The sequence below is a fragment of the Thalassophryne amazonica genome, chromosome 7 (assembly GCF_902500255.1).
Source record: "Thalassophryne amazonica chromosome 7, fThaAma1.1, whole genome shotgun sequence".
Taxonomy (NCBI): Eukaryota; Metazoa; Chordata; class Actinopteri; order Batrachoidiformes; family Batrachoididae; genus Thalassophryne; species Thalassophryne amazonica.
Window position 1 is genome coordinate 59,162,617 of NC_047109.1, and position 22,490 is coordinate 59,185,106.

Genomic DNA, 22,490 nt, shown 5'->3' on the forward strand with positions numbered 1-22,490 from the left:
CGCTTACTCCAATTAAGGGTCGCGAGGGGCTGGAGCCTATCCCAGCAGTCATAGGGTGTAAGGCGGGGAGGTGATGGTCTGGTGGTTAAAGCGTTAAAGCAAGGTCAAGGTCTTTAATCTCCTATTGCTCCCGGTGTGTAGTAAGTGACTTGTGTGGCAGCACCCTCACATTGGGATGAATGTGAGGCATTATTTGTAAAGCGCTTTGAGCGTCTGAGGCAGATGGAAAAGTGATATATAAATGCTGTCCATTTACCATTTTACCATTTACACCCTGAACAGGATGCCAGTCTGTCGCAGGGCCACATACAGACAAACAAACACACCGCACGCACAACTCCAGACAATTTAAAATTTCCAATCCACCTAACCGGTTTGTCTTTGGATGTGGGAGGAAGCCGGAGCACCTGGAGAAAACCCACACAAACATGGGGAGAACACGCAAACTCCACACAGAAAAGCCACGAACCCATGACCTCCTTGCTGTGAGGCACCAGTGCTAACCACTAAGCTAAGTAGGGTAACAGTTGAATAAAAATTGCTCTGGCCAAGACTTGAACTTGGGTTTGTACCAAAGATTCTGGAAGTGACTTTTATCCATCCCCACATGACCAAAAACACTGAAGTAAAAAACAAACAAACAAAAAATCATAATTTAACAATGTATCACAGTGTGGATGCATGAAATGCTGCTTTAAAAAGCTGGAACAGTTCTCCTTTGTTTGCAATAAATAATATCACAATCATTTAATAATTATTTAAGTCATTAACATTTGGTTATTTAGTGAAATTTACAATACCAGTGAAAACTTTTGATCCAGTGTGTTCATAATGGTCATAATGTGAAATGTCATTTTGAAGATGTCAGATTTGTACAAAGATCTTGTCCAAAGGGCATTCTGATAAATGACTGCATACAGTGCCCCCCAAAAGTATTGAATGGAATAATACGAATGGAATTTTGCTGAGCTTAGACAGACAGACAGACAGACAGACAGATGGATGCAAAGTCTTCAGGGTACCTGATGGCCATATTTTGACCTTGGGCAAAAACATGAAGATGATTAGGATTCAGTAAACCCACTCATCTCTTCTTCATTGCATAGTTGTTCTTGGTGTAGATTTGTGTGTCAATCTGCAACATGCTGACAGTAATTCTAATTCTGGATAAAATGTATTATTATTTTTCTCCTTTTGGTGCAATGTGTTCATGTGTTCATTTACCATTATTTGACCATCAGTCCTCTCACAGAGCTGGTGCAGTTATGACATCATGTGGTGCACTGGTTATACAACATGCATCTCAAAAATATGGCTCTGGGCATTTTAAACAAGATGTTAAAAATTATTTACAAATTCTCAGTTAAATTTTCCACCAGCAGCTCCTACAATAAGCATCACTGTAACATTTCTGCATGACAAATTCGCTTATGATGCTCCACTGTCACATTGTAGTGCATGTATTGCATTGGGGTGGTCAAGAGGCTAAAGTAGTGGGCTTGTGAAGGATTCCTACTTCAAGTCTCTGTCAGACTGAAAAATCACAAGGGGTCCTTGGGCAAAGTCCCCTGGGAATTATTTTTTAATCCCCAAGTTGCTCTTGGTGTGCAGACTTTGCATAGCAGCATGCTGACATCAGTATGGCTGAACGTGAGTTATCAGTGTAAAGCACTTTGAGCATGAAAGAGAAATACTGTATAAATGCAGTCCATTTACCATCGTATTACTGTGTAGTGGACAGCCAGCTTTACTTTGAAAATTCTGAGAACTTAAAAACCTATCTTGAATGGATTCTTTCTTAGGTTATGGGTGTCAGTTCACAGTCTTCTTGTCTTTCTTTTCCAGGGGTGGAGTGATGAATTAGAAGCCAACGTTCAGGCCTGGCTTAATAAATGCATTTTAGCTCATGGAGAACCCAGCACCCGCATGATTAAAGGTTTACTTTGTCGCTCTTTAACCCTCTATCACATAGCGCTTCCCTTTCACCTCACTCATGTACATTCACATAAAATGTCACCAACACATTCCAGGTAAAAGTTAAAACTGTCAGGTTGACCTTGTGATCAATAGACACATCTATCTAATTTGACATGGCCATTAATCAGCTGTTTATTTATCATCAACTAGGATATGAGGTTGGTGAGAATCTGTTTTATGCAGGCACACTGATCTCATGGACGGACGTCATCACAGCTTGGCACAGTGAGGTGGAAAACTATCAGTACCCCACTGATTCCACCAATGGCAAGTCTGTGGGTCACTACACACAGGTAAGCTCAGCATGCCTTCATTTAGTTTAATTCATTCATTCCCAGTAACATGACAATCCTGCATAACAGAACATAAACAGTGACACAACTTTTCAACTAAACTGTATAAATATGAAAAAGAAAACAATACATGTAAGAGTTGAATGATAATAGTGATAATGAAGCTCCTCATACCTGAGTGTTACTAGTGGAGTCCCGCAGGGCTCTGTCTTGGTACCAGTGTTATTTTTAGTATTTATAAATGATTTACCAGCAGTCATAACCACGCAATGTAAAATTTTTGCGGTTGATACAAAACTTTATCATCCAATTCTGTCACTGGTTGACCATGATCATGTACAAAATGAGACTGATAACCGTTTAAAATGGTCTGATGAATGGTTATTGGATTTGAATAGTAGTAAGTGCAAAGTTATGCATATAGGTAGTAAAAATCCATGTTGCCAGTATGAAATGAATGAAATTATAATGGAAACTGTAAAGGAGGAGAAAAATTTGGGTGTAAAGCAAATAGAATTTTGGGCATGATCAAGAGAACTTTGACTTATATTCCCAAAGAATCTTTTTTGATCTTGTATAAAAGTTATGTCAGACCTCACTGAGAGTATTGTGTCCAGGTTTGGTCCCCTTATCTTTAGAGGGACAAAAATGTATTGGAAAAAGACCAGAGGAGGGCCACAAAAATTGAGCTGGAGTTGATTGATTTATCATATGAAGAGAGATTAAAGCAGTTGAAGCTACTACTCTCAATAATAGAAGGGTTCGTGGAGACCTGATTGAGGTTTATAAGATGGTTTATGGCTTTGACATATCAGGCCTGAAGATTTTTTACAAAATAGGGTTTATTCAGGTTTGAGAGGTCACTCTTGCATGTTCGAGGTCTAAAGATGTAGATATGACCTAAGAATTTTTTTTCTAATAGAGCTGTAACTGTGGAACAGCCTCCCCCTTCATATATATTACTATTATATTTACTATTATATCATCTTAAATATATTAGATTATATATTATTATGTTATATATATACTTGAAAACATAGGTTGTAAAACAGAAAAAAATTAAAGAATGACTTTATATTTCCAGGTGGTGTGGAACAGCTCCTACAAAGTTGGCTGTGGAGTGACTATGTGTAAAGACATCTATTTCTACGGCTGTCATTATTACCGAGCGTATGTCATACACTTCAGTCTGACCCTCCAAATCACACAAAAAACCCACCATGTGAAATGTCACTTCTGATACTGCATGTCTACATACAGTTGTAGACATACATATTTACACTTCTTGACTAAAAACTTTCAAACTCAATTTTCTGGACTACACTTTTGCATTTTAACAAACATTAGGGTCACTATTATGACCATATTGCTATAGAGTCGAATCTAAGCTACATGGCACGAGAGCCTTTTGGAGGGTGCAGGATACAGAGGACTAATTAGTTCTATTTAGTCAATTAATTTGTCATGTATGTGGTTTAGGCATAACCAAACCAATCAGTGTCACTTCCTCATTGCTCTTAACAGACAGGTGAACCAGCAACTGCCATATTGCTATTACACCAGTCTCCCATTGCTCATATTTGCCAACTGACTGGTTAAAAAAAAATTTGACACCCAATCAGGGCCTCAAAATGGGTGTAATCTGTATTAAGAGGAGTGTTGTAGAACAATGTGAGCAGTGAGGAAACTTTTAAACATTTAAAAAATTCATGACATCAACAAACATGATCCACAAAAGGTGAATAATTGGATGTAATTTGTGCAAATAGGAGTAATATTTAATTAAAGTGAGGGCACATGATCTGAGTGAGTGTGGAGCACAGAGGATGGATTTTGGCAAGAGCAAGGGAAGAAGGTTGGAGAAGAAGGTTATGGTGACCATTTGGTGTTACCCACGTAGCTGTTGTTTGTGAATTGACTGTGTTCATCTTCTCAGACATGATGCTGTAGTCGGTGTACACTGTGAGATTTCAGCAGTCTTAAACTTTCACTGTAAGCTAACTGTGCATCATGGGATGAAATGTCATCAGGTCACCCTGACAACCAAGACAGTGGAATAAGAAGCTTGTAGTTGCCGACATCTCACAGAAAAAAAAAAGCTCATTTATGATAGCAGATTGGACAGACTATATGTTTCTGCTGACAACTTTTCTCAGCTGTTTAGAAGCACATTCTGTCTGTCTTTAACTTTATTCTATTTTATTCTACCTTGCCTGCACTTTTCTGCCAATAGTTGTTCTTGAACCTGTCACACAGTGCGACTTGAGACCACAGTTTCAGAGGCACGCCCAAAGATAACGCCACATTTCTTTCACGATGCTAATCTTTCATCCAGGACAGCCAAAAATAACAGTATATACCCGGGGTTAAAGGTGGACAATGTCACATTTCTATCTGATGCCTTCGACCTCATTCTTCAATTATGTGAAATCTGCATGATCTCAAGATTATTATTATTATTATTTTAATTTATTTTTGTATAAAAGATTGCACAGTTTTTTGGTGTACTATGTTTTTGAGGTGACTCATAAGTAGGAACTTGATTTGTGGATATCCAAAATTGTGCTCAAGATGTCCCGCTGTTATTTTATTTTATTTTTTTCTTGGTTTGAAAGGCATAAGGGCACTAGTTTTACAAAGTAGGCTATCAAATACAGCCAAACATCCTCCTATTAAGAAGCTTTTATAATTAATTAAGATAAGATAAAGTTTATTGATCTCACAGAGGAGAAATTCACATGTTACGTCAGCTCTTAAAAAACACACAAGGTGGGTGCAAGTAGAAGAAAATGTTCATCAAACGGCATGTGCAAGAATAAGCAATAATAATAATACTTGTAACCAGGGTTGGGTAGGATTACTTTGAAATGTAATCCAAAAGTAATCAGATTACAAGTAATCCAAATGTATGTACATACATACATGTAATCCACATGTATTCTTTCAAAGTAATCCTACCCAACCTTGCTCTGGTATATCAGCAGTTGGCATGCTTGCCAACAAGAAGGTCTGTGGTTCAATTCCACCCATGGCCAATTCCTTTCTGTGTGGAGTTTGCATGTTCTCTGGGCACTCCAGTCTCCTCCCACCATCAAAACATTCTCATTCTGGTCTGCTCCTTTCTCTGTCCTTGACCATGGCAGCATCTCTATATCTGGAGTTGGTCCTCGGGTGTCAGACTGTGGCTGCTCACTGCTCCTAGTGGTTGGATTGTGTCTAACTGTAATAAGGATGGGTTAAGAGGACAGAGGACAAATTTTGTTGTGTGCATGTACAATGACAACAATGCCCCCTTTTCTGCTTCTTGTTCCTCTGGAACCTTCCTGTTTCAAGGGGCATTCATCTCAATTTAAAAGCTGTTGACCCACTGAAAATCTGGCAAATAAATATCTCTTGCAACTATTATTTTTAAATAACTATATGAAAATAAAGTAGACATTAGAACCTATTTCACACATATGTAATCAGACATACAGTCAGATCAAAGCAAAGTGCAGTCAGCAGACTGGTAACCTTTAAAACTATTTGCTTAACAGAGGGAACTTCAGAGGATGGCCACCTTATAAGATAGGGGAACCGTGTGCATCCTGTCCGAACGCATGTGACGAGGACAAACTATGCAGTGAGTATCAGACATTGTAACAAATCCATTCTATATTTGATTTCATATTAATAGGAACAGTGAAGCTCCTCATGTTGTTGACTTGGATGGTACACAGACAATTAATTTGTCTCTTTATTACTGTCTGTTTTTCTTTTCAGCCAATCCGTGTCCTTACATAAACTGGTACATCAACTGTCCACAGCTGAAGCGAATGACTGGATGCTCTAATCACTGGGTGTATGACTGGTGTCCTGCTTCATGCAAATGTACCACTGAAATTATTCCAATATATTGAAAATCAATCATATTTTCCTAATCTGCAAACCATTTGAGATAAATATATTAAAACCTATATGTTGGATTTCTTTAATTTTACTGTGTGACAAAACATCTGTGACACATCCATTAAAAAATGCAAATCATACAAATCTGATCTCTTGTCTGTATGTAATAGGTTTGGAACTGTTTGAAACAATTAATATCGAATCATAATTATTTCAATCAATTTTGGGGGGTCAATTTTGAGGTGAAAGATGGAACGTTCCATCTTTCACCTCATGAAATACTCCTTCCATTACATGAATGAAAAAAAACATTCATTATTTGTTTTATATAACAGCTACCCTTGTCATTTGATATTTTATTTATTTATAAACAAGAGAAAAGGGACTTACATTTTGGTGTGCGTCACTGGTCCTTTGAGGTCAGGAGTTTCCAAATAGTCCAACATGAATTTTAAATAGCAATCCAATCCAAAATTGCTCTTAGCCAACTTGCAAAAACAGTCAGATAGTTCAAAAACAATCCTGATGATGTAGTCCGTATCGATGCGACTTCTTTGTGTACAGACTGACGTCTGCTTTCCTCAGTCCAACAAAAAAATCGCAATAGAAATTTGTTCAGCTCCAGACAGCCGAGCGAATACCGCAAATTCCTCCAGACGGTTTACGGTATACTGATCATAATAATAAGCTCATTCAAATTGTCATCTATCACCAAAAGAAACACAGCGATGTTTGTTTTTAAGCTAAGCGCCGTCGCTGCTAGTGTGAGCGTACCCAATCACAGTGTGCAATAGCACAAAATAGCACAAACTAGCACAAAACATATGCAGTTGTGCCCAGAAGTTTATACTCTGACAGAATTTTTTTTTTTTTTTTTTTTGGTCATTTTTCAAAGAATATGAATAACACAAAACTTTTTTTTAACTCATGGTTAGAGGTTGGGTGAAGCCATTTATTGTCACACAACTGTGTTTACTCTCTTACATCAGAATGACGACAGAATACCTGATTAAAAGTTTACATACCCCAGTGATTTTGGCCTACTAATGGTCAAAATGGTTTTGCCTTCAGAACTGCCTTAATTCTTCATGGCATAGATTCAAGAAGATGTTGGAAATGCAGTCACCCATTCAACCAGTTTGCCCATTCTACTCTGACCTCTGGCATCAACAAAGCATTTTCATAAACACAGTGCTGCTCACTTGATATCTTGTATTTTTTGGTCCATTCTCTGTAAACCCTAGATATGGTTGTGTGTGAAACTCCCAGTAGATCAGCACTTTCTTAAATACTCAGGCCAGCCCATCTGGCACCATGTCCGTAGGTGTGTGTGTGTGTGTGTGTGTGTGTGTGTGTGTGTGTGTGTGTGTGTGTGTGTGTGTGTGTGTGTGTGTGTGTGTGTGTGTGTGTGTGTGTGTGTGTGTGTGTGTGTGTGTGTGTGTGTGTGTGTGTGTGTGTGTGTGTGTGAATGTGTTTGTTTGCCTATATGTGACCCTGTGACAGACTGGTGTCCTGTCCAGGGTGTACCCGCCTCATGCCCTATGACTGGACTGAAAAAAAATAATGCATTACTTACATTTCCATGTGATCAGAATGTGTCCAAATAACATAATTTTCTTAAGTTCTCTCATTTACAAACATGAACATGTGTCCAAAAACTGCATTATTTGGACACATTCTGGTCATGTGCAAGCAATGTGTGCATTTAAATCATGTAAATCCAACAGAATTTTTTTTTTCTAGTGTATGTTTGTTGTTGAGAAAACACACAAAAAAATATGTTATTTGGACACATTGTGATCACATGGAAATGTGAGTGAGTCATGTATTATTTTTTTCCATGTGCTGGGATAGGCTCCAGCTCCCCATGACCCTTAATTGGAGTAAGAGGGTAAAGAAAATGGATGGATTATTATTATTATTATTATTATTATTATTATTATTATTATTATTATTATTATTATTATTATTATTATTATTCTGTCACTCACAGTGTTAGTACTCATCTGAATTAGATAAAAAATGTTTCCTTTCAGCAAAGACTTGGTGCCATATAATATGCCTCTGATGTAGAATGTTATATGACGTAGAATGATTTACCTAGTATGCTAATCTCAAAAATATGACTCAAAGCTTGACCAAACATTTAAAAAAGTATATGGAGGAAAAATATAAAATTGCGCTGCAAAATCGGCCAGAAATATGCAACAGTTGCATACCAGCAGGTGGCGGTGTTGCACAACAAAGTACAACATTGGTTCTCCCACGTGTTCATACTTCTGTTACGTCAGTGCAGCTCTGTTTCTGTTTATTTACCTTTTCCTAAATCAGCAGTCTGTGAATTTAAAGCAACTAAGGTAGAAACAGTCTGTGTCTGTTCCCTCAGTTGTTATATCAAAGTTTGTGCTGTAATGATTCTGTTTGTCTACACATCAATCAGGCTGCTCAACTTTCTGTTCTGTCAAACCTGATGCAAAACTAGATAAGGTTTTTGTGCAGTGTGCAGCAGTTGTTTCATAAACATGCACTGTAAAAATAAAGAGGAAGGTCTGGCACACCATGTGACAGAAAACATGACAGGAGTCATTTCTTTCCCCCTGTGATTTAACATAAGAGGATGCAGTTGCCAACAACATGAAGAATACCAGTATAATAATAATAATATTTGCCAATACCTTCATCTGCTCCATTAATATGTTAAGACATGTTCCAAAAATGCCTGCACTGTGAAGAACAGTGGTGGCTGGTAACCAAAATTCCAAGTGAAGCAACCAACTCTGGGCTTAACCAAATGTTGTGTGCATGCATAAACATGCACATTATCAACCACTGTGCCATACGTCTATAAGTCTTCTTTCCACTTGCTCGGGAGTTGCTTGAAAACATAAAAAATGAAATAAAATAAACTGGAGCATTGCGCTTGTTGAGTGCAAACCTCCACCAACACCAATTTCCAATTCCACAAATTTTAACCTTGGAAAAAATGTTCAAGGTCAAAGTCCTGTTAGAAGCTGCTTTTAATAAGCTAAAATATACGACAAAATAGCGATCAAAAGTGCTTTTCAGTGTTAAAAAGAATCAAATATCTGCCAAATCGGCAATACGGACCAGATGCGGATTAAACAGTCTGTTCACTGAGAGTGCCAGTTTGCACCTCATTGTCACAAATGAGAGTGATTGAGGCCCTTTTGATTAAGATATAATGCAAAATGTACATCAAAGGGCTTTTCAATATTAAATTCAAATGTCCACAAAATCCACAATCCAGATCATCTTTGTCAGGCGATAGTGAGTGCCAGTCTGCACCTCACTTTCAAATATGAGAGTGATTGGGGCATGTTTGATTAAGATATAATATAAAATATTCATTATATGGGGTTTTCAATGTTAAATTTAAATGCTACAAAATCTGTAATCTGGATCAGATCTGGATCAAACTCTTGTCAGTCGATATAGGATACCATCCTACATAACGCTACATAATTCTACATAATGAGTTATGAATTTTTGAAAATTCATTCAATGTTCAAGATATGGATTTTTCCAAGATTTTTCCTGACTTTGTCCTTTGACCTATGACCTTGAAAATTTAATCAGTTATTGCCTATCAGGATATGAATCTTCAGTAAAAAAAAAAAAAAAAAAAAAAAAAAAGTAAAAATAATAAAAATCATAAAATTATATGAGAAATTGTGGGTTCCAGGCTGTTAACCAGCAAACAAACAAACAAACAAACAAACAGGCGCAATACCTCAGACCACACTAAGCTATACCATGATGCAGATGAAATCTGGAAAAGGAAGAAGAAGAACTCTGAAAGATTCAAAGGTAGTGGACATGCATTAAAACAATGATGTCCAATGGCCATAAAATTGTACAAATATATGTACATTAGGGATTGCTTAGGGATTGGAAGTCTGCTCATGCAAAATAGGAATTTTCATGGTATTCATGGCATGTGAGTCATCTGTTAACATCTGGGTCAAAGGAGAGGTAACATGAATGTGGTGCAGTATGTCGGAGTTGCATGACTACTACTTACTTCTGGTATGTAGTACGTAACATCTTGATTGAGCAGTATGTACTAATGTTGGTTAGTATATAATAAGTATTCAGATGCAGGGTCTGCTTAAACTGCATAGATGGTACAGGCTTTGGGTGATACGCTGAAATTAATGAGCAAAAATGAAGGTTGATTAAACAATGTAGTTCCCTGTTGGTGCTGTCTGACCTGGGTGCAGTTTTACACAATGTAAATATAGTAGGCTCATTTAAATGAAGGCAGTGCCTAGCCTTATGTACCCATCCCAACCCTCACCACCTTCTACAGGGGCACCACGGACAGTGTTCTGACCTACTGCATCACTGCCTGGATTGGATCTTACACGGCATCCAAACAGACAGCTGGACAAGCTTGTGAGAACAGCAGGAAGATCCCTGGTGCTCCAGTCCTATCTCTGCTGGAGATCCTCAACCAGCGTTGAGGGGGAGGTGATGGTCTAGTGGTTAAGGTGTTGGGCTTGAATCCAGAAGATCATGGGTTCAAATCCCCGTCTGACTGGAAAATCACTAAGGGTCCTTGGGTAAGGCCTTTAATCCCCTATTGCTCCCAGTGTGTAGTGAGCGCCTTGTATGGCAGCACCCTGACATCGGGGTGAATGTGAGGCATAATTGTAAAGCGCTTTGAACTTCTGATTCAGATGGAAAAGTGCTATATAAATGCAGTCCATTTATTTACCATTTAGCGTTGCATTCCAGTATCATCAAAGATCTCTCCCACCCTTTGCATGAGCTGCCCCCCCACTACACAGGAGCAGTTGCACCAGGACCACCAGGTTCCTCAACAGCTTTATTCCTCAGGCTGTGAGGATTCTGAATACTATTGTCCTCCACCACCCACCACTTCTCTTTACCAATCCTCTGAGCCTTCCAACCCCCCTGTCACAGATCTCCTCCCACTCTTGTTGGACATAATGACACTGGTATTTCCCACTCCGTTGAACTCCCCTAGTGCACTGCATAACTCTCATGCTGCACAGTGCACTTTGCACTCCAACAGCACAGTTCTCATGTACTTCTGTTTGTTCTTTATGTCTGTCTCAGTTTGTTGCTGGTAATGTGTGAATGTGTGTGTTTGTCTTTTTATTATTGCTTACATACTCTGTTCTTGCTAGGATATTTCATTTGTGATTGTACAGAGTGCAGGTAACAGACTATCTTGACTCTTGAATGTTGATAATAAGCAATTCTCTTTGTACCAGGCACTTCTGATTAGTCAGTCTAGGTTACATGATTATGAGGAAACATAGTACCATTTAGAATAGAAATTTTACTGTCATTGTACATATATGCATACAACGAAACTTGTCCTCTGCATTTAACCCATCCTAATTACAGTTAGACACAATCCAACCACTAGGAGCAGTGCGCACCCACAGTCCAGCGCCCGGGGACCAACTCCAGATGTAGACGGTGCCTTGGTCAGGGGCAGAGAAAGGAGCAGACTCTAAATAAGCATGTTTTTGATTGTGGGAGGAAACCAGAGAGCCCAGAGGAAACCCACGCAGACACGGGGAGAACATGCAAATTCCACATAGAAGTCCGGGAATCAATCCCACAACCTTCTTGCTGTGAGGAACCAGTACTAACCACTAAACCACCGTGCCGCCCATTTACTTTTGTTTTCTATTCACACATAGGGCCAAAATTATGTTAGATGTGACGGATCTTAAACACTTTGTGTGGTTCTGGTTCCAAAATATTTGTAATGATCTACCTTACAAACTCTACTACAGTCATTTAATACTTGAGGCCCTGCAACAGACAGATCGATATCGGCGATGCTGGGAATTTTGGTATCGGATCAGTACCAAAATTCCTGGTATTGCCCACCTCTAGTACCCGGCCTCATGCTCTATGATTGCTGGGTTATGCTCCAGCCCTCCTGTAACCCTTAACTGGAGTAAGCTGGTATAGAAAATGGAAGGATTTAATACTCGAAGTAAGAAAAAAAGAGAGAAAATCTTGACTGTGATGCAAATCCTGACTCAAAAGTCTAATGATCTACCACTTAGGCCACAGTATCTCAGATGTTGTATCATTTCATAGGAGAAAGAAGGAGAACCTTTCATCTTATTTTAAAACCAAATTTGAGCCCAAAGCCTAACTCTTAACCATAACAGCTGCATTACTTAGAAATAGACTTTTCAATTATTAATACAGGTATAGATGGAGAACTATGTTGTTGTAAAATTTCATGATGGGCCACAACATGGGGAGTGTGAGCCAAAAGTGGCCCTCGGGCCCCAAATTCGGTAGACCTGGGTTCGACCTCAATCATGTACAGCACTTTGAGGGACCATAAATTAGTGAGATATAATGAATCAATTTAAAATGAACTTCAAAACCATCACCTGTCTTCTCTAAAGAAAACTGGCTGTAAAAGTGATGATTTAGTGTAAAAACAAAGTGTGCAAATAACTGTGTTGTGTGTATGCTTCATGGCTGTATTTTGTTTCACAATATGAAGGTATTCCTTTTGTTGTTTTTCCAGTGAGTTTACACATACCAATTATGCAAAACTGGCTCATTTGCTTTTCTTTCTGAACATATTTTTAATGCTGCACGTAAAGTTCAGTCAGAATGGTTCAACTTTGAGGATATTCAGCATGAAACACCAACCATATTTAACTGTGAAATGTGGATAAAGGCAATTTCGCACGATATTACCCCTTTAAATGTTTGATTTTTAAAAATCCTTAATACAGATTACTGTTGAACACATTATGCGCGGTCAGCTCTGACTGATTAATTTTTTCAGCAAAGTTCCAGTGGGCGTGTCCTGCCTGTCAGCGGAGAAAGATGATTTGATTGACAGCACGGGGTGCTTTTGTCGCGCGACTGGAGGTTCCATCCCTGTGTGCGCTTTGTTCTTTCAAAGCAGCTTTTATGTTGCACATCAGGTCAAATGTAGAGGTTTGTTTTGATGGAGAAACCTTGGCTGTTGAGACGACTGGTAAAGAAATGTGTGCGCTATTCTGACTGAGTGCGGCGCTGCTTTGTGTGAACTTTGAGTCTGTTCTGAAAACTAACTTCACCTAGCTAGCAAGTGCGGTTAGCTTAGCTAGCTAACTAGCCGAGCGGTAGCGAGCACATCAGACGAACAGTGAGGTGAAGACTCACAACTTCACACACGGACGGTCGGTCTGTAACGTGGAGACATCAGGCTCGCAAGTCAGGTACGTAAATAGAATGTGTTTGGCTTTTATGGGGTGTACTTGTTGAAGGATGTAAAAAGGCATTGTTTTTTTGGGGGGGAGAAAGACGTCTGTTCTGTGTGTGTGTTTGATCTTAACACCATTTGCATTGACAACCTGAACGTAACGTTAACATCCGCTTTTAGTAAAGGCACTTCATGCTTTCCTCTCATGGCTGCAGGACGCTTCATAACTGCTCGTGTCGACAGTACTACTGCTAGTAATGACATGTTGCCGGTGTGGTTTGTCTCGCAGAACACAATGCACGGAGCGAGCTCCTCTGTCTGCAGCAGCCTGACACATATGTGCTCCGACAGATGATATGGAAGGATTTTGTACAAATGTTACCACAAGCCAGTAGGCCAGGCAAGGAATTGGAGTAAAGCTGAAATATAAAGGCTTTGCTGGCCAGCAGGTCGTGTGTGTGTGCGTGTGCGTGTGTGTGTGCGTGTGTGTGTGTGTGTGTGAGAGAGCTCCAAGTGCCGATGGCGGAGTTTGTGGAGAACGGCAGCCTGCCTCCATTGAATCGTGGAGCTATGGCCGTGCCCAGCGACGAGGCAGCTGGCAAGACGCATTGCGAAGTGTCGGTCTTGAATGGGGACTGTGGGATGGCAGCAAATGTGGTCGATTCAGAATCCTCAGTTGCACCTGGTGTGGAAACCACCAACACGTCTGCAGGATCGGATGCCAAATCTGAAATACCACGCAGGAGCAGCATTATCAAGGTAAACGTTCAAGTTAAAGTGTGTTTGTCATTTATGATAAGTTCGACTGTACATCTGCAGCGCAAATGACAGGTGGTTGGAAGATAAAACAGGAAAGCTGAGCTACAGGTGAATAACTGTGTATTAGTGGTAGTTTATATGACAGACGTTCATTAAAATACTGTAGGTGGTAAGAATGCTATTTAGTAACGAGGAACACATCCTGTCCTTTGATTGTCTCACAGAGACTAGTACAGATTATACTCTTTTAGTGCTGAAATAGTGAGTTAATTGATTAGCAAAACAGCAGTCAAATAATAATAATAATTTGTGGTTTTTGAAGGCTTAAATCTTGGCCAGCTGTGTCTTCCAGTCTCTTGTACCTATTGGATTTGTTCAGTTTTGCTATGTTTATGACAGTCATTTGCCCAGTTCTGGATCACTTTTTTGAAAGTCCCGCTATACAGAGCCATAATGCAACTGAATATCCTTTATTGGGTATTGTTGTATTGGGTATTTGGATGTTATCTAGCTGAAAAAGTCAGGATGGGGTAGCCATTCTACTTAAAGTGTAAAGCCACATTATCAAATCAAATCAATTTATTTATATAGCGCCAAATCACAACAAAAGGTTGCCCCAAGGCGCTTTATATTGAAAGGCAAAGCCATACAATAATTACGGAAAAACCCCAACGGTCAAAACGACCCCCTGTGAGCAAGCACTTGGTGACAGTGGGAAGGAAAAACTCCCTTTTAACAGGAAGAAACCTCCAGCAGAACCAGGCTCAGGGAGGGGCAGTCTTCTGCTGGGACTGGTTGGGGCTGAGGGAGAGAGCCAGGAAAAAGACATGCTGTCTTTTTAAATCTGTCTTAAATGCAGAGTGGTGCATACAGAGCAAAAAGAAAGAAACACTCAGTGCATCATGGGAACCCCCCAGCAGTCTAAATCTATAGCAGCATAACTAAGGGATGGTTCAGGGTCACCTGATCCAGCCCTAACTATAAGCTTTAGCAAAAAGGAAAGTTTTAAGCCTAATCTTAAAAGTAGAGAGGGTGTCTGTCTCCCTGATCCGACTTGGGAGCTGGTTCCAGAGGAGAGGAGCTGAAGGCTCTGCCTCCCATTCTACTCTTACAAACCCTAGGAACTACAAGTAAGCCTGCAGTCTGAGATTATGTGTGGTGCAAATATTTGCCGGAAATGGATCACTTTGCTGGTTCTGGATCACGACACTCTGTGTCACTTTGGGGACATTCCTGGCATCTGGCTGGAACCCTTCTAATGCAGAATGATACACACTGTGCCCGAGAATGTGTTTTGAACACAAAATGATATAAGTTATACTTATTAAATGAGAATTTACTTAGTTTCGAAAGGCACTGTTATACGTTTTTGCGAGCAAAAAATGAAGTGTTTACTCAAATTGGGTGGCATTCCTTAATAAATGAAGATAAAATAAAATCTGTGGTAATAAACATTCTTGGATTTTGACATCTCCCCCTAAGCTTTTAACTCACTGAAGTGGGTCAGGATAGCACAAGATGCCCCAACTTGCTATCATTTCGCATCTTATATTGTTAGAGATGGAGAGCAAAGGAGTAGGGATGTGAATCGTACAACTCACGACTCAATTCGATTCCGATTCTTGGGTGACGATTCGATTCAGAATCGATTTTCGATTCAAAGAGCTCTGAGAAATAGTTATATTACTTAAAGAATGTTAATGTTTAAGAAAATGCAGCTTTACAAGGTTAATCAAGTGATTCTAGATGTAAATTTACTTATCTGCTTTGCTCGTTCAGAGTTGGCTGGCAGTTTAGCGAAGCGCTGGTCAGTAGTCGGCAGAGACCACTGCTCCCCTCTTTTAGCTCTGGGTGATGGCGTAGCATGTGGGCTTGCGGATTTGAAGTGTTTCCGAAGTACTTGACTTTCATTTTACAGATTTCTGCACACTGCATAAGTCATGTCAAGCTCCTTCTTACGCAAATAATAAAATCCAAAATGCGCTCAAACATTTGCCTTCAGCAAAGACGGTGCTGGCTGAATTAGCTCTTCGTCTGCCATGCTAAGCTGCAGCTCACAAATGTTTGAAGCACACCGGACCCTCCCCTCGTGGGACGCTGTAGTACGGAAGCCGTTGCCTGACAAACAGTACACGCAGCCAGTAAGCAAGAAATTGTTTAAAAAAAAATGCTTTTTAAAAATTGATTCTTGGACATTTTGGATCGATTCAGAATCGTAATGAATGAGAATCGCGATTCAGACATGAATCGATTTTGTTTTGTTTTTTGTTTTTTTTCCGGCACCACTACAAAGGAGGGTTTTAAATGTGTGGATGTGAGATTTCTCCAGAATTAAAAAGTAAAAGCCCCCACATTCATGCCCATTCGTGATGTTGAGATGACCCCCAAAGTACACATGGCTCACAAGTACTGACACGAGGCTGCTGCTTCAGTGATCCACAACCGGCAAATTTTCGCGTCAGAGATAAATGCGTGCAGCAATTAAACAGCAAGATATAACACACTGACATTTTCTACCCAAGTAAGTAAGTATTTTCCCACTCTAGAACCAGTGACACTGAATGGCTAACTCACCTTTGCTACTTCTTAGAGATCGTCACTTTCACACTTGCACGAATGAGTGAGTCAGAAAACACGCGCTTACCATGGAGACTGGATGTTTTGATTCCTCTGCTGATCACAAAGATGGCTGGATCTGGTTTAGCTTGTGGCCGTTTGTAGACAAAACATCAGTCTGTCCATTGGTACCAAATATTAGCTTATTCGCGCTGATTATGAGAAACAGCGGCACAAATACTACAGCAGTGATCCAGAACCGGCAATGATCCAGAACTGGGCAAGTGACTGTACGAATTCAACCAACTGCGTATAGGTACCGACATAGGTGGCACACTACTCGTTTTTTCCCTCAACTTTTACAAGGTTTGCAGGCAAACCCATTTCTGCCTCCGTTGTAACCCGCAGTTTGAGAAAAAGAGATAAAAGCTATTGCTAAAGTTTTTGCATTTTCAATTACATTTTCTGGTTTAGGGCTGCAGCTCTCGATTATTTTAGTAATCGAGTATTCCATTGATTATTCTGGCGATTAATCGGATAATAAGTACTTTTGCCTCGTTAACTGAAGATAATGCCTCTAAGAGCCACTCAGAGCCACGAAACTCCCACGATAGTTGAAGAAACTCTCTCGTACCAAAGAAAACATGCTGCATGGTTCATTATTCAGCCTTCATTATTCGGTGGGACACAGGCTTTAGTAAATCAGAAGAGACATGCACATCCAAGATGTGTAAAAAAGGCATGCTGGATCAAAAAAGAGACAAATATCAAAGCAAAAATCTGCACAACCTGAGCGCTCCCATGCACAAAGCTTTATTTGGACACAAATAGCAAAATAGCTGCACCAAAATGTTGACATTTTGCTGAAATGGCGATGGGATGTGGTTTCTGTTTTGTTTTTCCCCAACTTGTAAAATGTTACCTTGTTTTAAGGTTGGTGGACTGGGTCCCTGCGTTTTTTTTGTTTTTTTTTAATCCCTCTTTCTCTGCAGTTCAGCAGAACCACTTCAGCTGGAGGTTCAACATGCAAGCCTTGCAGTCAGTTTTTTTTTTTAATTATTATTTTATTTTATTTTATTTTATTTTAGTTACCGTGTTTGTGAAGCGTTGTGTGTTTCCCAAAAAAGCGAAAGTGAAAAAGTGAAACACTCAAACAAAACACAGAAGAAAGAGTGGACTTTTGCTGAGAGTATCTTTCAGAAACTGTTGTAGCTGGGGACATAGCTGTGACTCACCCAGCCTCTCACACTGGGCAGAGAGAGACACAGCAGCCGGCCGCCCAGTCAATAATCCCTCCCCACGTCAGGCGGACCATGGGTTTTTAAAAACTAGACAAAACACACAGCTTCGCTTTAAATGCGCAGTCTGTTTCAAATGATCAGCGTGGACCCTCTTTCTCTTAAACTTGGAAAGCAGTAGCTTTAAGTGCTAATTAGCCATCTTCTGTTTTTTTCTGGGGACATTACAGCGTCACACACAGGCCTTGCATATGCAGTACAACGTTCAACAATGCTTTGAGGCACAGAGTTTGCCTCAAACATTTTTTGTAATCGAATTATTCAAGTAACTCGACTAATCGTTTTATTCTGGTTATTTTTTCACCAGTTATTGTCACGGTTTACTTCTGTGAGGCTTCCCTGTGCTGGTCACATGATTCAGTTATGTTTTATGGCAGAAAACTAGAGGAAAAACTTGAGCAGTGAGATATATTTCATGCTTTTTGACAAATGCCGTTTCTTATTTTTGGGTGTTCTTACAAATAGAAACATCACATACATCTAACTAAGGTTGAATAAGCACAAAAAAGTAGTAATAAATACATACCCTGAAACACACCCTCATCCTGCTGATTTTTGTTATTCCTCCCGTGCTACCACACAGCAGTCGCTCTGCTGTCGACGCTGCTCCGGTTTCACACAGCTTTGTATGTAAACAGTCATCCACTTCGATACTTCCAAGTTCTACTACTTACACATGATGGTTAGTAAATATTTGATAGCCATCTGACACATTTTTATGATTTGATTCTTTCATTTGTCCACCAAAAAAGTAAGCATAGACATCTCTAACACGAACGACTGGTAGCTGTTTCAAGTCTTACGTTCAAGTCCCAGCTCTCTTGTTGATGTTCACGAACACAAGTGTCCACCATTCTCATCTGCCATGTTTTCGCTCAGATTCTGTATGGTCACACTTCTCCAAAATTGGATAAACTTCTGCAACTCTCAACATGAGTCACCTGCTCCTGGTGTCGTTCAGTAAGAACTTTTTCAGTTGTGGAACAGTCACCTTTCTGAAATTTTACGCTCCTCCATGACAACAGTTAGACAATTAGAGCTCATGCACATGAAAGTAAAGGCCTGGTCACACGGTATACAGTGTTAGCTGAACAAAGGAAAAAAGTCCCAAACTCAGAAACCGTCGCGAAAAAGTGGACAGATGAGCCTGGACTTCTGCCATCACAGAAAAGCCTGTAAGTGCAGAGTGCATAAAAGTCACCAAAGCTAACAAAAGAAAAACAAAGCGAATGGCGACCTTGATGCGCCATTGAAGCAAAAAAGAAGCGCCAGCGTGTAATCATTTCTGCAGCGAGTCTGTGCTGGCCACAGCCACCTGCAGCAGCATTGTCTTGGCAATGTGTGCACGGACATGCACATCAGAGAGAAAGAGAGAGATACAGACAGAGAGAGACGACAGTCAAACGGAACACTGATGGTACGGGAACTACGCAAACGATGAGGAAACATTTTTCAACAGTTTAAAAATTCTGACGAAGCGCCAGCTACAGAAACAAAGCTGGACGACATTTAAACGATGTCTCTGAAAGTCAACGGAAGTCCAGATGTCTTCTTTTGTTTTGGCTTTGGTGTCCTTTGTTAGTTCCGTGTGACTGGGGCTTAAGGCATGGGTTAAAGTTCTCCGTCACCACGACAGATTTCCGTCATTTGGAAAATTTAACCACATACGCGCGCACACGTTGTCAGACGTGTTTTAGGGCTGAAATATGATAGTCTCACTGTCAGCAACATCTCATTCTGCGCTAATCAAAGCAGCAGCAATGTCAGCGTGGACTGTGGAGGAAGGGACTGTGTGAATTTTCACTCCTCTCTGCTCTGTTTACTGGTTGTTATAAGCCACGGTCCTTCTCCTCCCTGTCCGGGGGGGATTTTTATCAGTCGGACCTGCGGCCCGGAGGACCGACACCCAGCTGCTAACAGATGGTGGCAGCAGCAGAGAACAAGTCACTTGGAAGAAAAGCGCTTAATGAGTGAAGTGCCACAAAAACCACACATGAAGGATATATTTTTTTTTTCCTTTTTTACACGAGGGGCCGTAACTTCAGCTTGCCGGTGAGCCCACGTGACACCGGTAACACCGCTCGCATTTGAAGGAACGAGTCACGTTTCACATAAGGGAGGACATTATCTTTAACTTCAGTTGATGAAGTGTCAGATATTAATGATCCAGTCCGGGTCTGAGGGTTGGCTGCCCCTCGGAAAAGCCACGTTAATGAGGAACGAATAAAAACTCCGGTGGGACACAGCGGACAAGCCTCGTTTATTGATCGCACCAAAGTCCTGGTTAGTGACTTTAATCAACAAAAAAGGTGAGTCACGATTGATATCTTTAAATGGCTTTGATGAAGTTTAATTTGCGGTGCGCTACGTTTGTTTTACGAGTGAGAGCATTTTACCGTTTAAATGTGAATAAGCCAGTTTCAAGTTTCTCAGTGCGCATGCAAAATTTGACTTGCTCTTTTAAAGAGCACCCCCAGAATAAATACTGTGTTTTTAACTTGACAGTTTGAGTGACTTTTAGGTTTCAGAGGGTTTCATACCCATTAAAATTCACCAGAATACACAAAATTTGACTTACTCTCTTAAAAACATTCCTCCAGACCCCCCATAATCAATACTGTGTTTTTATTTCACAGTTTGAAGTGACTTTTGTTTCAGAAGGCTTCATACCCATTAAAATTCACCAGATTACACAAAATTTGACTTGCTCTTTTAAAAAATTTCTGGGGGAGATCCCCCAGACCCCCATAATCAATACTGTGTTTTTATTTTACAGTTTGAAGTGACTTTTGTTTAATTGGGTTTCATATCCATTAAAATTCACCAGAATACACAAAATTTGACTTGCTCTCTTAAAAAAATTTCTGGGGGAGATCCCCCAGACCCCCATAATCAATACTGTGTTTTTATTTCACAGTTTGAAGTGACTTTTGTTTCAGAAGGCTTCATACCCATTAAAATTCACCAGATTACACAAAATTTGACTTGCTCTTTTAAAAAATTTCTGGAGGAGCTCCCCCAGACCCCCATAATCAATACTGTGTTTTTATTTCACAGTTTGAAGTGACTTTTGTTTCAGAAGGCTTCATACCCATTAAAATTCACCAGAATACACAAAATTTGACTTGCTCTCTTAAATAAATTTCTGGGGGAGATCCCCCAGACCCCCATAATCAATACTGTGTTTTTATTTCACAGTTTGAAGTGAGTTTTGTTTCAGAGGGCTTCATATCCATTAAAATTCACCAGAATACACAAAATTTGACATGCTCTTTTAAAAAATTTCTGGGGGAGATCCCCCAGACCCCCATAATCAATAATGTGTTTTTAAGTTCACAGTTTGAAGTGAGTTTTGTTTCAGAGGGCTTCATATCCATTAAAATTCACCAGATTACACAAAATTTGACTTACTCTTTTAAAAAATTTATGGGGAGATCCCTCAGACCCCCCAGAATCAAGACCCCCCCACCACCCTTTTATGTACCTTTATGCTCAGTTTTTGCATTCTTTTTATGTTTTGTCTCTCTCCTTAGAGGCTATTTACAATAGATTTGTATACTGTATAATGTGTTTATTGTATTTATTGAGGAAAAAACAGTGTGTGCCCCCACTACACCACATTTTAGGGAATTGCTGGCATTGATTTTTGCCAGGAAAAAAATTCAGTCAGATGAAAATTTATTGCTTTAACCCATGGCTTAAGGGTAAATAAACACTAAAAATAATGAAACAATAAAGCACATTAGCGAACGTCACATAGACTGTATATATACGGAACATTGTTGCCATTCCGATGATCTTGAAAGTGTTTTTGTCAGCAAACCCCCAGATATTGACAATGCAATGCATTTTGGGTCAGTCCCCCCACCAAATCCTTTCTTTCCCCACATTCCTTCCTATGTGGTCTTGGCTGAATTGGTAGAAAGCATTAGCAAATCATAACAACAATATGATTTTTTTTTTTAAAGCAGTTTTTTTGTATTGTTTTTCAAAGGATACGGTCATAGATATTTTCATTTGAATAATTGATTGATAATAATTTTGCCTAGTGAATGCTGGGATAGGCTCCAGCACTGCTGTGGCCCTCAATTGGACTAAGCAGGTATAGAAAATGAATGGATGAATAATTGATGACCTTGCACAAGCCATTTGTGAAAGGTTAGTTTGATTGGTTATAATATGCAAGTATGACAACCACGTTAGCTAAATTCAATTGTTGATAATCTAATGTAATCCCGGACGTTCCACTTCTTAGAAACAGATGCCGGAATGTTTATCAAAACAACATGTATCAAATGGAAAAACCTAGTTGGGATACACAGGATTAGATGAATTTAATCCATGTCCCTGAATTAAAACAAAAACACTTAATTGTTAAATTGCATTATGAACCATATTGCAATATGAACAATTTGTCAAAATCTAAAGTAATAAAAGGAGAAATAAAGCAGACATAGGTTTAAATGTTAAAATTCTTTTTCAATATAAGGATGTCTG

At 39.7% G+C, this 22,490-nt stretch overlaps 2 protein-coding genes across 2 annotated transcripts in view; both read left to right on the forward strand.

Annotated features, from left to right (window-relative positions):
• LOC117513299 (cysteine-rich venom protein) overlaps positions 1 to 6,194 on the forward strand; it is a 32,814-nt gene extending 26,620 nt beyond the window's left edge. Inside the window, exons 5-9 of the mRNA XM_034173544.1 lie at positions 1,846 to 1,936; positions 2,128 to 2,270; positions 3,355 to 3,440; positions 5,807 to 5,892; positions 6,033 to 6,194. Of these exons, the coding sequence (XP_034029435.1) occupies positions 1,846 to 1,936; positions 2,128 to 2,270; positions 3,355 to 3,440; positions 5,807 to 5,892; positions 6,033 to 6,169 (543 nt within the window). The 3' untranslated portion in view covers positions 6,170 to 6,194. The remainder of the gene's footprint in view (positions 1 to 1,845; positions 1,937 to 2,127; positions 2,271 to 3,354; positions 3,441 to 5,806; positions 5,893 to 6,032) is intronic.
• Positions 6,195 to 13,070: 6,876 nt separating this feature from the next.
• The window catches only part of LOC117514008 (inactive phospholipase C-like protein 2), a 101,142-nt gene continuing 91,722 nt past the window's right edge, over positions 13,071 to 22,490 (forward strand). The window contains exons 1-3 of the mRNA XM_034174290.1: positions 13,071 to 13,396; positions 13,670 to 13,832; positions 13,873 to 14,139. Coding sequence (XP_034030181.1) covers positions 13,900 to 14,139 — 240 coding nt within the window. The 5' untranslated portion in view covers positions 13,071 to 13,396; positions 13,670 to 13,832; positions 13,873 to 13,899. The remainder of the gene's footprint in view (positions 13,397 to 13,669; positions 13,833 to 13,872; positions 14,140 to 22,490) is intronic.